At 38.4% G+C, this 16,773-nt stretch overlaps 1 protein-coding gene across 12 annotated transcripts in view; it reads right to left on the minus strand.

The window, feature by feature from the left end:
- Positions 1 to 6,253: 6,253 nt before the first annotated feature.
- Positions 6,254 to 16,773, minus strand: part of NRXN1 (neurexin 1) — a 921,413-nt gene continuing 910,893 nt past the window's right edge. For all 12 annotated transcript variants that reach the window (XM_070734726.1, XM_070734725.1, XM_070734724.1 and 9 more), the window contains one exon: positions 6,254 to 9,799. In XM_070734726.1, coding sequence (XP_070590827.1) covers positions 9,495 to 9,799 — 305 coding nt within the window. In that variant the 3' untranslated portion in view covers positions 6,254 to 9,494. The remainder of the gene's footprint in view (positions 9,800 to 16,773) is intronic.

Raw genomic sequence — 16,773 nt, forward strand, 5'->3', positions numbered from 1 at the left:
AAGGACTACCTGTAGATTGTATGTGCTGGAATTCTTGTATGGTGAACTGAAATTTTCTTCTAATACATTCTAAAAAATCCAAGCTCTAACTTTCTCATTTCTGATAATAAACATTTCCAGTCAAAATAGCAAAGAAGGAAGTCTGACATTTGTTTCCAAATCATATCCATTTTAAGTCTAAACTCACATGAAAGCTCCATTTATTGGTAGTTAAGAATGACCTATAATTGCTTGTAAATTCAACAACAAATCACATTCATTTCCAATACAGGATTTCCAAACTCTTGCTTGGAAATCCTGTATTGGCATCAAGATACATGACAGCCGTTTAGAGTTCAATATCTTTCTCATATTTCCAAGGAACTGCCAGTCTTTGTACTTGACTGGTGAATTGTGTCTGATTTGGCACATTGTAGCATAAACAGTTCCAGCTTCATAAATCACATTAAGTACAAATCTGCATAATGGCTTTACTAGGGATATTTCTGCCCAGATTTCAGAGTCCTAGCTGGTACATAGCTAGGATTTATGTATAATGAAAAGCTGTAACATCAGAAGTGCATGACAGGAATGGTATGAACTAGGAGTTAACAATAAGTTCTATAGTTACAATATTGTACCCAACTATTGCACGCATAGGAGTCACTTCATCTTTATAGAATCATAGAATTTAGAAGGGATTAAAGATGTTTAGCACTTTGGAGTATTACTTAAGACTGTTCCATAGTGCTTTACAGCATTCTCTGAGTGGTTTACAATGTCATCATTTAGGTTTTCATGTCACAGACTTTGGAAGGATGGAATGCTGAATTAACCTCAAGCCCCATCATGTCTGAACTTCTGGCTGTAGGCAGAATTAGCCTGCAGTACTGCATTCCAACCACTGTAGCACCAAGGTTCTTTAGTTCATTTTGTTGCCTGATGCAGGGAATCTAGATTAGATTAGATTAGATTTATTGGATTTATATGCCGCCCCTCTCCGCAAACTCGGGGCGGCTCACAACAATAAAAAGACAGTACATAATAACAAATCCAATACCCACCAATCTAATTACAATTTAAAATTAAATAGATTCATAAAACAGTCCCAAAATATTTAATAACAGGCACACAGTCAATCAATCAAATGGCAGAACAACATGGGCAAGGGGGTAATGCTTTAGTTCCCCCATGCCTGATGGCAGAGGTGGGTCTTAAGGAGTTTACGAAAGGCAGGGATGGTGGGGGCAATCCTAATCTCAGGGGGGAGCTGGTTCCAGAGGGTCGGGCCCCCCACAGAGAAGGCTCTTCCCCTGGGTCCCGCCAGACGGCATTGTTTAGTCGACGGGACCCGAAGAAGGCCGACTCTGTGGGACCTAACCGGTCGCTGGGATTCGTGCGGCAGGAGGCGGTCCCAAAGATATTCTGGTCCGGTGCCATGAAGGGCTTTATAGGTCATAACCAACACTTTGAATTGTGACCGGAAACTGATCGGCAACCAATGCAGACTGCGGAGTGTTGGAGTGATATGGGCATACTTAGAGAAGCCCATAATTGCTCTCGCAGCTGCATTCTGCACGATCTGAAGTTTCCGAACACTTTTCAAAGGCAGCCCCATGTAGAGAGCTAAGGCTAGAGATGGCTTGTGCTTAAAGATGACCATCAGTAAAAATCAGATTTATCTGTAGACACAATTATCCAGTTTCACCATCCAAGTTTCTATTGTTGTAATAAGACTTTCCTGTTCCTATAATTGAAATAATTCATTATTAGCTTTATTTTGTTTTATTTTACAAGATAAGAGAGATAAAGGCAGTTTTGAAGAACATTGTCTTTTCCGCCTGCATCTTGATCCACATTAATTCCAGTCCATGTAATCAGCCCATCGGTTTGAGCACAGGCTATGATTAATCACTCCTAATACAAAGATTGAGTTCAGACACCTCAATAAGTTATAAAGTTGCTTGTTTGATTATGCTTCAGTGCATTTTATGATTCCAGCCATAGTACTTTTTAAACTGTAATTTATGACTTGATGTTATTTAGCAAACACGATAAATTGTATTTCAGAGTAACCATTTTACTCTCCACATGAGTTTTATCATTTCTACTAATTGCTGTGTATGTTCCACCAGAAGCCAGTGTAAACAAGGCATTTAGAGCTCTATCTGACCAATTTATGCAGTCTGAAGCCAAATATCCCGATTCACTGGCCATTATTTTGGGAGATTTTAACAAGGCAAACTTAAGGAAAGAGCTACCAAAATACTTTCAGCATGTCAATTGTCCCACTAGAGGCAAGAATACTTTAGACCATTGCTACCCAATACTAAAAGATGTTTATCTGTCTTTACCATGAGCAGCTATGGGACATTCTGATCATTGCATGATTCACCTTGGACCTGCTTACAAGCAAAGACTTAAAACAACAAAACCAAGAACTAAATCAGTGAAGACTTAGGCTGAGGATGCAAAGTTAAAGCTACAGCTTGCTTTGGCTGCACTGATTGGAGTCTTTTTGAAGATACCTCTGCAGACCTGGATGAACTCACAGATACTGTACATCATATGACAGCTTCTGTGAATTCTTAAGTTCGCCAGGAACTTGCAAATATACAACAACAACAAACTTTGGTTCACAACTAAACTTAAGCAGCTATGTCATTCCAAAGAGGAAGCCTATAAAAAAGGTGACAAAATGCTGTACAATCAGGCCACTAATGTATTAACAAGGGAGATCAGAGCAGTAGAAAGAATATATTCTGAAAAGCTAAAGGATCAGTTCTCAACAAATGAACCAGCAAACATGTAGAGAACTCTTTAAAATATCACCGGGTATGGCAAACCACCTTCCCAGACTGAAGGAAATCAACAATTGGCAGATGAATGTGTTTTACTGCAGGTTTAAAAGGAAACTACAGACACTTATCTCCACAACCCCCATCTCAGACACACCAAAAACAGCCCAGCCTCCTACAACTGACCCCATACCATTGGGATCACAGAAAATGAAGTGCAAGACCTATTTCACAGACAAAAGCCAGGAAAAGCTCCAGGCCCAGATAAAACTTTTTGTTTAAAAGTCTGTGCTGATAAATTGGCCTCCATCTTCACCCAAATCTTCAATAAATCACTAGAGATGTGCTATGTTCTTTCTTGCTTCAAACATTCTACTGCCATCCCAGTGCCACCATCAAAGAACTGAACAACTACAGACCAGTTGCTCTAACATCGGTATTTATGAAAGCCTCTGAAAGGCTAGTGCTGTTGCACTTGAAAACCGTCACGGATCCACTTTTAGACACCCTGAAATTTGCAAACCAAGCAAACAGATCAACATATGATGCTGTTAATATCTGTACTACATCCTACAACGTCTTGAATCTACAAAGACCTGAGCAAGGGTCCTCTTAGTAGACTTTAGTTCAGCATTCAATACCATCATTCCAGACACTCTTCTAACTAAGTGAACCAGCTAGTGGTACCTGACACACTTGTAAGTGGATCATAAGCTTCTTGACAAACAGGAAGCAGCTAAGCCGAATCACATCAGACACCTGTACAATTAGCACAGCCCCCCACCCAAGGCTGTGTGCTCTCTCTACTTCTCTTTTCTCTATATGCTAGTGACTGCATTTCTAATGATCCATCTGGTAAACTACTGAAGTTCAGAGAACACAACAGCGATTAGACTCTTTTGAGACAATAATGAATCTGCATACAGACAGGAGATTGAACAACTAACCTTTTGATGCAACCAGAAGAATCTGGAACTGAACACACTCAAAACTGTTTAAATGGTGGTAGACTTTAGGAGAAACCTACTCATATTTCTACCTCTTACAATACTTAAACACAGTATCAACGAGACTTTCAAATTTCTACCATAACGCAAGATCTAAAATGGACACCTAATATCAAAATGTCATCAAAAAGGCACAATAAAGAATGTTTTTTCTGTGCCAACTCAGAAAGCTCAAACTGCCCAAGGAGCTGCTTATACAGTTCTACAGAGAAATTACTGAATCTATCATCTGCACCTCTGTAAATGTCTTCAGATGTCAGAGGATAATCAGAACTGCAGAAAAAAACCCAATTACTACCAACTTGCCTTCCATTGAGGACCTGTATACTGATGAGTAAAAAAAAGGGCTGTGAAAATATTTACATCTTGGACACAAATTGTTTCAACTCCAATCCTCAAAATGATGCTACAGAGCGCTGCACACCAGAACAAGTAGACACAAGAACAGTTTTTTCTCGAACGCCATCTCTCTACTAAACAAATAATTCCCTCAACACTTTTACTAAGAGTGTACTAATATTAATCTTCTCATCGTTCCCATCACCCATCTCCTCTCATTAATGACTGTATGACTGTAACTTTGTTGCTTTTATCCTTACAATTTATATTTACTGGTTCCTAATATGATTTGATTGCTTATTTGTACAGGACTATCATTAAGTGTTGTAGCTTATGATTCTTGATGAACGTATCTTCTTTTATGTACACTGAGACTATATGTACCAAGAGAGGATCAGAGAGGGTCTGCAACTTGGGCATCCACTTCAATCCACAGCTGAGCCTAGAACATTATCTCTCAGCTGTGGCGAGGGGGACGTTCGCCCAGGTCGGCCTGGTGCACCAGTTGTGGCCCCAGACTGGGAGTCTCTTTTGATAGTCAGTCATGCCATTATCACCTTGAGGTTCGACTACTGCAATGCTCTCTACATGGGAGCATTAAGAGACTATAGATACTCCAAAATGTAGCTGTGCGAGGAGTCATGGACATGCTGAGATATTTTATTTTATTTATTCAATTTTTATGCCGCCCTTCTCCTTAGACTCAGGGCGGCTTACAACATGTTAGCAATAGCATGTTTTAACAAAGCCAGCGTATTGCCCCCACAATCTGGGTCCTCATTCTACCCACCTCGGAAGGATGGAAGGCTGAGTCAACCTTGAGCCGGTGTTGAGATTTGAACCGCTGACCTACAGATCTAGTCAGCTTCAGTGGACTGCAGTACAGCACTCTACCAGCTGCGCCACCCCGGCTCTTATCTCCCCATGTTTGTCAAACACTCCGCAAGCTGCATTGGCTGCCGGTTGGTCTCTGAACGCAATTCAAAGTGTTGGTTATGATCTATAAAGCCCTACATGGTATGGGACCAGATTACCTACGGGACCATCTTCTGCCTTATGTATGCCAGCAGCCGGTTAGGTCCCTCAGAGTTGGCCTTCTCCAGGTCCCGTCAGCCAGACATTGCCATCTGGCGGGGTCTAGGGGAACAGCCTTCTCTGTGGCAGCCCTGGCCCTCTGGAATAAACTCCCCCCAGAGATTCATACCACCCTCCAGTCTCCCAGTCTTCCGTAAGGCCCTGAAAATCCATTTCTGGGGCCACTGAAATCTTAACATCTTCCCCAGCCTATGAGTGATGAATGAAAGAATGTGGATGATTGGTTTATTAATATATAGGAGTTTTAGAATGTAACTTAAGTTAGATTTTTATGTGTTTTAGTACTGAGAATTTTAGAATATTTTAATATTAGATTTCTTCATGTTTTTGTATCGGTTTACTGTGAGCCGCTCCGAGTCCCAGGAGAAGGACAGCATAGAAAGGTGATTAATAAATAAAGATAAATTCCTTGTGTGTCCAATCATATTTGGCCAATAAAAAATTCTATTCTATTCTATTTATTCTATACTGCATTGTGTGAATCAAATCAAAACCTTATATTAAACTATCAAAATATGTCTAACGCGGTTTATTTTATATTTTCAATTGTGGGCACCTGCTTTTTAATATGAATGAGTTTGTGTGAGTCTGCTTCATATATAATAATTTAGAAGAAAACTTTGGAGAATTGCAATTGATTTGGGGTCTACACAAATTTCAGGGAATGTCCCCATAGAACAGGGGTGTCAAACTTACAGTGTCATGTTGTTATCATGTGACATATTGTGACTTTTTTCCCTTTGCTAAATCAGAGGTGGGCATGGCCAGCATGCAACACATCTGGCCCACAGACCGTGAGTTTGATACCTGTGCCACAGGGGTTTAAATATGCCTTTTTTTGTGGTTTCTGTGATTGGGCAATTGAACCCTTTTCACATATTCTCTCCATCCAATTCCATACATCAGCACACATAAAAACAGGTGATGCCTTGATTACACTATTGTGGCAGCCTCAACTTTTTTCACATCTCTCGCTGGAATGATTAGGATGATAGCAGACTTAGTCCAAAGAGCTGAAAAATAATGAGCCACCAATTGTATTAAGAAACATTTTATTAACAAAACGGTAAATTCCACTTGCTTAGCATTTCCAATAATGGATAAATTGGCCTTGCAACAATTAAAAAAAATTGTAAATATCTATCACAGAAAGCACTATAAGGTTAAGGGCTTCTGACTTTTTTTTTTTAATATTTTGGGAATGAATAATTTCACATATTCTTTTAGTGTTTTGTTAAAAAAAAGACAACACAATACGGTAATAAAAAAAACCAACCCATAGCCATCTCATCCCAGCAGAATCCTAGGTGTGTTTATGCAGAAGTGGTCCCAATGACTTAAATAGGACCGATCCCTTCCCCCCTAATTATGCATAGGATTGCAGCATTAGTCAAACAAATTAGATTATTATAGAGATGGTATTAATGAATTTGTTATGCAATTTTGAAAAGAAGAACAGTGTTTTAATATAGCTACTGCAAACATTTGATAAATGCAAACACTTTTTGCTCATTGTTAAATCACAAAATGAACAAGGAAGAATAGGAGTAACTCCTCAAAAAAACAAGTTGAAATATCTTTGCCAGAAGTAGCAATTTCCCATTACTTACCCCTTAAAGTAAGTATGTTAATTGCTTGGGGGGGAAACTTGGGTAACAAAGTGAGTATATAAAGTCACATATGAACCTTGCCATCAGTGAATACCAAAGCTTAAAATCTCTCTAACACTCCTGATGATGAATATCCATTCTTCACTGATGACTTGCCAGGTCTCTGCCATGGTTATAATGCAGGATGAACCTATTCCTGCTCTCCCCTCAGCAAAAGGTGGTAGATACAAGGACAATTGGCCAAACAATTTCAGATTATCTTGAGTGCAACATAGACTTCAGATAGTTACATGCATTGTCCTTTCTTCCTTCATAAGCCCTTGATACAAAGCACATTATACAAATCATTTAGCAGTGTTCTACTGTATTTCTAAAGTATTGCTCTGTTGAACACCAGTTCCCAGTCTTTTGCTGTAACAGCAGCAAACAGCATACAAGAAAATACAGTGCCTTGTTGATTAAAGCTAATTTTAAATTCCTTTTTTTCCTGTCTGTAAAGTGTGAACAATTCTACACCTCCCAGGAGGCCTTCTAGAATAAGGCAGATTTTCTACTGAACTATCTTTCCATGTAATGTACTTGTATCTCTCTAAGTAAGATGCTACGGAATCATTGGGAACCCAGTGCAGTAGTCACTTTGTTGTTAAAAAACAAACCTGCAAATCTGTAAGTAAGCATGTATATAAACCAGAATGTTTGTAATGTTTATACATATATCTTTGCAGAGGATCTTAGATGTAGTTTTTTAAAAACCATACCATTGTACTCATTACCACAGAAGAAGAACTTCTATTCAAGCTCAGGGTAAAACTGGGTAACTAAAAACAAGTTAATTGTAGAATCATTCCTCATTGGACAAAAGGTGCAACTTTTGTTCTTGTTTTGTACAGTTTATGTTTAGTATTTTTCCTAATTTGGGGTTGCTTTAGTGAGAGGAGTCAGAGTACTTTAAAGGGCAGATTTCTGAATCTCTTTACCAACCAACTCTCTGATGATATACTACAAATAAAAAGCAAATGATAATAAAGTTTTAAGTGCAAGATATCATGGAATGCAACCTTTTTCTCAATTCCTGGACAAGTAGCCAGAAAGTTGAACTGCAGAAGTTCTCAAACTTGGCAACTTTAAGACTTGTGGACTTCAACTCCCAGAATTCTTCAGCCAACTATGCTGGCTGGAGAATTCTGGGAATTAAAGTCCACAAGTCTTAAAGTTGCTAAGTTTGAAGACCTCTAAACTAGATTGTAAAGGTCACTTAAATCAGCAGTTGTTGGGTTTAATGGGGTAGGGAGAGAAAGGAGCTGAAATCACGTAACTGTGATTGATTTTGCTAATGTAGGAGTGGATAGACAATTGGAGAAGAAAATTATGAAGTTTATATCTATATATATTTGCTTTCTATAGTCCACTTCTTTCATACAAACTACTAAAACTAAACTGCAAAAGAAGAGAGGCTGTACAAGTTAAGAAGAAAATTAGCTGACTCTTATATACATTCATACACATCCTGTTTAGTATATTTACTACACTGTAAATTAAAATCAAACCCAGGAAGGGAGGGAAGAAGGAAGGGAGGGAGGGAGGAAGACAAGAAGGGAATAAAAAGTGTGGCAGTTTCTCATGGCTGTAAAAGTAAACAGAAATGTTGGTTGCTCCAGATGTCATAAAACATTCTATACCTAGCAACACTTAGAACATTGAGTTTACCAAAAATGGTTGAAGAGCAGATATAGTTTGCATTTTCTATACAACAGGCTAGAAAACATCACTTATCACAGTCCAGAAAGCACATATAGATGTGTTTTTAATATAAACATAGGTAATAACATACTAAGCGTGCATGATTTTTTAAATTCCAATGATCGCATCTATGCCCTCAGTTTAGGATTTGTTGGTAATGGTGTGTGAAAATAAGCCTTATATTTCACGTATTTTGTTTCTTTGTTTATTGTTATTTTTGAAAATAAGGCCGCTATATTTTTTTTTCCTCACAACCAGAAAGGGGCTTTTTTTTTTTTCAAAAAAATGTTTTCTTCTGTTTTTAAATGTGGTTTATTCAGAAAAGCCAGCACTTTACTTCAAACCCAAGCTCCAATCATTGTTTTGTTGCACCAGTTGGCAAGCTCAGTTTCAACCTTTGCTTCTTGAGGGCTTGTGTCAAATGGCAAAGTCTTGTCAGGTAATCAAATTGACTTACTCCTCAGGAAAGTGCTAGCACTTTGGCTAAATCCAGACTCATAGGTAGCTTCTTTACTGTGGGTGTGTGCATGATTTCATCTTTTCTTTGTTTCAGTTTGTCACAATTTGTGTTGTGCTGGGTGATGTTTTGGAGTAATACTCTTTGCCTTAGGAGTGAGCAGTAGTACCAACATCTTCTTCAGAAACATTCCAGCAACATAAAGATGGCAGAGTAAATGAAAACACTGTGAACGTAAGGGGGTTACTGACTCCCGTTTCAGAGAAACCAGTATGAAATGCTTATTTCATTTTTGTCATTCCTTGTTTTGTTAAAAAGTCTTTCCTTTCTATTTGCATTCCCCATATTCCTTTCCCCATTTTTTAAACTTTGTATGTGCTTCATAAAAAGTAAAGTAAATAAGTTTTGTTTTATGTCTCAGATAAAATGAAGACTATTTCTATACAATTGTTCTTTCCAGTTGTTGGGATCAGACATAGTACTCCTTATCCTTGTTTTTCTTATTTTTGCTGGAGCTTTTAGAGCTGTTGGGTTGCTTTTCCTTAATCACAGCCCCGTTGGACTGTGCTGAGTTACTGATGTAGTTTCGACTCTCATCAACATGATAGGAGCCTTCATCTCGGTTCCTGTACTTGTACATAGCGTAGAGGAGGATGAGAATGCATAGAGCAGCTGCTGCTACGATCCCAACCACCATGCCAGTTGTGCTGCTGGATTCCCGAACCACCTCTTCTGAACTTGGGTATCCTCCCCGTCCTGGTTTGGTGGGACTTGCTGTAAACAGATGATGAAAAACAAAAAAAAACACAAGCATTTATGTAATGCAAAGTAGAAAATCATCTAGACATTTTCTAACTGTAACACTATTACTTTGGACAGTTGGTTTCCCTTTAAGATTCTGGAATCAAGACACGAATGTTGGGCAAATCAGTTGCTCCATACCCTACCATTTCCCAAGGAACTATCTGGTTCAGAGAATCAAATTTTTACATTATGCTGATCTGACAACCTAGAACTTTCTAATCTATTTAGAAAAGACATTCACTGCATTCTTTCAAAAACTGCACAATTTCATTATGCTGCTAGAGAACAAATATTAGATTCTGCAAATCTATTGCATATGAACTTCTGACACTTATTAAAAAATAAAAATCTTGAAATCAGTAAAATAACCATTAACATATTAATGCTTACACCGGTACATGTAAAGAAAGCATTTATTACTGGAGGAAATATAACATGAGGATTAAATATTCTAGCACAGCATCTACTTAGACTGCAAGGGTTCCAGGTATATCTGGGCAGATTAAGCCATGAATTCACTGGTGTACGGAACAAAATGTAAGTTTTTATATATGTCTCATATTCCTTTTCTACATGTTGTGAAGAGTAGTCCGCCCTTTTGGTACAATTTAATGTGTTATTGTATTGATAGTCCTTGTTAGTATCCACAGAGGAGAAAAAAAATGTATTAACTGTATAAAGTCCTTGTTAGTATCCACAGAGAAGAAAAAATGTATTAACTGTATAAAGTCCTTGTTAGTATCCACAGAGGAGAAAAAAATGTATTAACTGTATAAAGTCCTTGTTAGTATCCACAGAGGAGAAAAAAATGTATTAACTGTATAAAGTCATTGTTAGTATCCACAGAGGAGACAAAATGTATTAACTGTATAATTGTATAAAAAGAAAAAACTGAACAGGTATTGTATGTATGTATGTATGTATGTATGTATTTTTTTGAAAAAAATACAAGAAAACTAAGAAATGAAAGTGGGTGGGGCAAGAAAAGAGTAAGGATGGCTTGGAAAAGGTGAAAATCCTAAGCTGCATGAACGGGGGATACACTCCAAGACCAGAGAGGTAATAATACCACTCTAAAAGGCCCTGGTCAGACCGCACCTGGAGTATTGCATCCAGTTCTGGTCACCACACTTCAAAAGAGATATAGAGACTCTGGAAATGGTACAGAAAAGAGCAACTAAAATGATAAGGGGACTAGAGGCCAGGCCATACAAGGAAAGGTTGCTGGAACTGGGCATGGATAGTCTAGTAAAAAGAAGGGCTAGGGGGGACATGATAGCTGTATACAGGTACTTAAGGGGTTGCCATGGAGAGGAGGGGGACACACTATTTTCCAGGGCACCAGAGAGCCGAATGAGGAACAACGGTTGGAAGCTGACCAAGGAAAGATTCAACCTGGAGATAAGGAAGAACTTCCTGACGGTGAGAGCGATCAACCAATGAAACGGCCTGCCAGCGGAGGTTGTGAACTCCCCAACTTTGGATATTTTCAAGAGGAGATTAGACTGCCATTTGGCTGGAGTGCTGTAGGATTTCCTGCTCAAGCAGTGGGTTGAACTTGATGACCTGTAAGGTCCCTTTCAACTCTAATAATAAATAAAAGATGATAAAGAAGTGCACACAACACATTTTAGGGAAGAAACAAGACAGGAAACCCTTGAAAGAAAGGGCAAACTCAACCAAAGCAAAGGGGTTCCATCAAAGGGGTTCCGGTGAAGCAAAGGGGTTCCATCAAAAAAGAAAAGTGTAAGAGGGGAAAGAAAAAAACACAGCAGTGCATATGGAGGAGGGGGAAGAGGGACCAGTGCTAAGAAATAAGCAAGTAAACCCAATAAATGTTGGGACAAGGATGGAAATTTAGAAGGTGAACTGCATGAGGAAACTCCCAATATTAGTTTCAGCCCTGAGGAAAGCCACAGCAGTAACAGTAGATAACTACATCCACTTTGCTATCACTATCACTATCTGTTTCTCCTCCTTCTCCTCCCTTCTTCCATCCTCTCAAATACTCAGCATGAAGAATAGCCACTGTTTTTATTCTAAGTCTCAGAAACTCTCTTGTTCTTCTTTGCTTTAGATAGTTAATGAACATGAGTATCAAAGGTATTTCTTTCCAGTCTAAAAACATTCAGCCCTGACTTGCACGTTGCCCTGGACCTGTGTTTTGGCCTATCCCTCTGCCCCCTCCAGAAGAGATCCATGTGTCTTATTTAAAATATCTTCCGATGCTCAGTAGGATAGTAACAGGTGACCAGGCCCTTCAGGTGATACTTTTCTGGAGATGCCATTTATGGATCCCCAACAAGGAGCCAAGATAATTATAAAGAAAGCTTTAGCTGAAGAAGCAGTATGACATCAACTTAGTAAGTTTCCAACAACATGCTTAGGTGATTATCTCCCTTCAGTCTACATAGATCTTTCTCGGGTTTTTCTCTGCTAAAACTTTCTAACCAGAAAAATCTAAGCTTCCATTTCTAAGCTTAGGATGAACAAGGGTAGTTAGAAACCACATCTTTCTTTTAATTTAATTCTTCATTCTATGCCCAGTATTATGTGGAAATTCATCTGAGCTGGATATGTCAACAATTGTTTCATAATTCGCTGTGACGGGATAACTCTATAGGAACAGCTATAGAAAATGGAAATAGGAGATTTATCATGCTGAATGTGATTCTGGAAATTACTTTCTATTCAAGGAAGAATGGAACATGCTGAAGAGAGATGATGCTACCTGACAGGCTAAATATCATCTTTTGAATGTAGGCATTTTATGCAAATGTTGTCAATTAGATTTCTATTAATTGGCAGTAAAAAAACAACTTTCAAACTTCTTTAACAGTAAAATGTTCCACTGAATGCCAGGTATAAAGATATAAAATTTAATTTTTCTTAAAAATAATCTGAAACTGCTGGCATTGTTTCACTTCAAGCAACATTTCACAATCATCTCACTCCATCTGTTTCAAGAAGACAGAACCACTTAATTAACTTGAAGCTGTTCCTGGCATTGTCAGAGTAGTAACTTCTAATATCGGCTGTGGGAAATGGGGTGGAAACTACAATGAAGACACTGTATTGTCTTTTTTTTCATTGCCTTAATAAAAGAAAAATAACTTTTTCAATATTATCAATATTGGTTGTTTTTCACAACAACATATCTAGTATAAAGAATGCAACAGAAATACTATATGAATGTAACTGTGGATTAGACATTTTCAGAGGCAAATGCTCTATTCATATCTACAGAATCAAAATAAATTTTAAAGCGAAGTGAAGAGTTTTTGTAATAGCCATGTCCACAATGGAATGGTTATGGTCAAACCAGTCAGTGTATGAAAAGAACATTGCACCCTTGTAGTAACAGCCTTCCCTTTTCTATGCATACATCTCGTCGATGCATGCCATTTCAAAGGAACAGAGCATCTGCAGATGCTTCTACTTGAGTGTTACGGTACTTTAAAAAAAAAGACGGAAAAATATAGTTGCCATCAGTGAAGGGCTTCTAATTTTTTTACTACCACACTGCGGGTATGGCTTATGCAGGACACCGTGCATTTTCTTTTAACATCTTTCAGTGCAAATTGGGTGCTCTAGAGTGGAGCTCCATTTTTGCTATCCCACTGCGTCCCCCCCCAATCCAGGTAGTAGCTCACCCCTGGTTGCCATAAATAATAAGATAGATAGCACATAAAGAAGAAACTGGCCTCTTTAATGTCAGTTATGCCACTTGGGAGTTTTTCTTCCTGTGTCTGAAATAAACTGTAAAGGTTATGAGCCGGGGTGGCGCAGCAGGTAGAGTGCTGTACTGCAGGCCACTGAAGCTGACTTGTAGATCTGAAGGTCAGCGGTTCAAATCTCATTACCGGCTCAAGGTTGACTCAGCCTTCCATCCTTCCGAGGTGGGTAAAATGAGGACCTGGATTGTGGGGGCAATATGCTGGCTCTGTTAAAAAAGTGCTATTGCTAACATGTTGTAAGCCGCCCTAAGTCTAAGGAGAAGGGCGGCATAAAAATTGAATGAATGAATGAATGAATGAATGAATGAATGAATGAATAAATATGCACATCAGTTTTTCAACATTCTTGAGAAGCTGTACTATGCTACTCCAGCGCTATAATAAGCGCTATAATAAGTTTACACTTATATTATCCAACTCATATACCTGAATGTTTAACTTCAGTGAATGCACTGCAACTGAAGAAATATGAACCTTGTTGCCTCCATTAAACTGTCAAGCAAGTCTGAACAACACTGTGATTAAATTTGCTCACAGGATACTCACAGAATATCTACTTTAGTTTTCTACTTGATTTAACCTTGCTGTTCTGCTCGGGTCATATGACCCAAATATGACCCGAAATGAAATTTGAGACCTGTAGATTATTTGTCATGAGGATCTGAAACTTGTGATTAATTGACTTTTCCTCATTTAAGGGGTTCTTACTAAGAGTGTGTGTGTGTGTGTGGTAGTTTTGTTTCCCTTTTGCTACACGCAGATTGTTACATTTCATTACACCTGAAACAGTACAAGTGTATACTAAATGCAAACCCAACTGCAAGGTTAATTGTTACATCATTTCCTGAGAAATAGGAAGAATTGTAAGAGATAATGATTTTGCAATTTGGGTGGCAGGAGATGTTTGCAAAAATAATTTTCAGAGTTTTCTGAATGCAAACATATTTTCAGGCCATGAAAACTTATTCCTTAAAAGGATTGCTGTTAACTTCCTGACAGCAATTCAATGAATACTGAGAAGTATCTGCCAACGAATCTTTATTATTCTGGGGGGGAAAACAACACTAGTTAAAAGACTGCTTTATTGTATATTGGGGGGGGAAATCAAAACAATATCAGTACCTTATTATTGTCCAAGCAATGGCGGATGAAAAACTGGATGATAAAATGAACAGATTGGAAAGAATATATTGTGACTGTGATTGAAAGGAACACCTGCAAGTACTAAAGCTATTTGCTTGGCTGTGTGGATAGTTTGGCTGAGGGTAAGTGGAAAGTCATACAATTTAGTTTCTGAGAGTGGAATGAAAATATTATTAAACTGGCATTCTGTCTACAATGCACTATTTTGCATATCATCAGTGAGATGGATTTGCTGCACTTGTTTTCTTTCAGTGTTCTCTCTCTACTCACCACTATTATGCTACCTTCTGAATTATATCGTAGACCCTATTGGGTGGGATTGATTTTTGTATTCCTGTTTGCATTTCTGCAGCCATGAAATAACACGCAGAACAGTCACACTTGTTTAGACTTTTCCACTATATATTACAGGCTTATTATAATTCTTGGCAGTTCTTTCAAGAGAAAGGGAAAAAAAGAAAAAAAGACTATTGCCAATGTCCATTGTTCATTAATGCTGTGAAAAGAAAATGGGAAATGCAGATTCCTGGAGTGTTTGAGAATTGAGATTAGCAAAAGCTTTTATTAACAAAAATACAGTTTAAGACCTTTTCTTGGTTCATATTCATGCTTTTGCATATATCAAATGGAAATGGGGGGATTAGAAAATTATTCACAAGATTACATACATTTTCTCTGCCTGTTTACTCATCAACTTTTACATGGGGGTATGAGTGGAATTGCTTATTAGTATAGTCTCTGGTAGGTTTTCAATCTGGAAGCAGCTGGAAACTAAAAAGCTCTCTGAGGTGTATCACCTTATCTAAACTTCATTTCATCTGGAGAGTTATACTCCAGAATTTCTTAGCATTACATGTCTACAATATATATCCTCAGGTGATTTTGCCTTTATACTGTTATTGAAATATTTAAATAAAGTTGGGGCAAAATTATGACACTAGATATATTTAAGTTTTATAAAAGGGAATTATTCCTTATCTAAAGAAGATAAAGGAAGAACTGAATTTAGTTCCCTTCAATTCTTCTTTCTTAGCATAACCTGTAAGTAGTAGAACCTATGTCTTTTTCAGCGCGAATCCCAGCGACCAGTTAGGTCCCACAGAGTTGGCCTTCTCCGGGTCCCGTCGACTAAACAATGCCGTTTGGTGGGACCCAGGGGAAGAGCCTTTTCTGTGGTGGCCCCGGCCCTCTGGAACCAACTCCCCCCAGATATCAGAGTTGCCCCCACCCTCCCTGCCTTTCGTAAGCTCCTTAAAACCCACCTTTGTCGTCAGGCATGGGGGAATTGAGATATTCCCTTCCCCTAGGCTTATAAAAAAAAATTATGCATGGTATGGCTGGGGTTTCTTTTTAAAATTAACTTAAATATCAGATTTGTTTATATTGTTTTATTACTGTTGTTAGCCGCCCCGAGTCTGCGGAGAGGGGCGGCATACAAATTCAATAAAATAAATAAATAAGTGAATGAATGAATGAATGAATGAATAAATAAACAAACAAACAAATAAATAAATAAATAATGTCTAGAGAGACCATTTGGTAAATCTGTTTTCTTAAGATAGATTGGGTTCCCTTTCCTGTCATAGAACAGAATTGTTCCTGCACCATGTGCCTTTGGCGTAGAGCAGGGGTAGGCAAAGTTGGCTCTTCTATGACATGTGGATTTCAACCTCCAGAATTCCTGAGCTAGCATGATTGGCTCAGGAATTCTGGGAGTTGAAGTCCTCAAGTCATAGAAGAGCCAACTTTGACTACCCCAGGCCTAAGGATTGGCAACTGGTACAATTCATTTCATTAAAAAGTATATTTAAAATGCTCAATCTGCAAAAATGCCTAGTACGTATGCTCTGCCTCCATCTACAACAACTTGCTGTGTGGGGAGAAATAAAAAATTGTCAATAAGGGAAAGAGATAAAAGAGGGAGAAGAATAGGAATGAAATACTGGAAAGCCAGGGTGGCATAGCAGGTAGAGTGCTGTACTGCAGGCCACTGAAGCTGACTGTAGATCTGAAGGTCAGCGGTTCAAATCTCATCACCGGCTCAAGGTTGACTCAGCCTTCCAT

The sequence above is a fragment of the Erythrolamprus reginae genome, chromosome 1 (assembly GCF_031021105.1).
Source record: "Erythrolamprus reginae isolate rEryReg1 chromosome 1, rEryReg1.hap1, whole genome shotgun sequence".
NCBI lineage: Eukaryota > Metazoa > Chordata > Lepidosauria > Squamata > Dipsadidae > Erythrolamprus > Erythrolamprus reginae.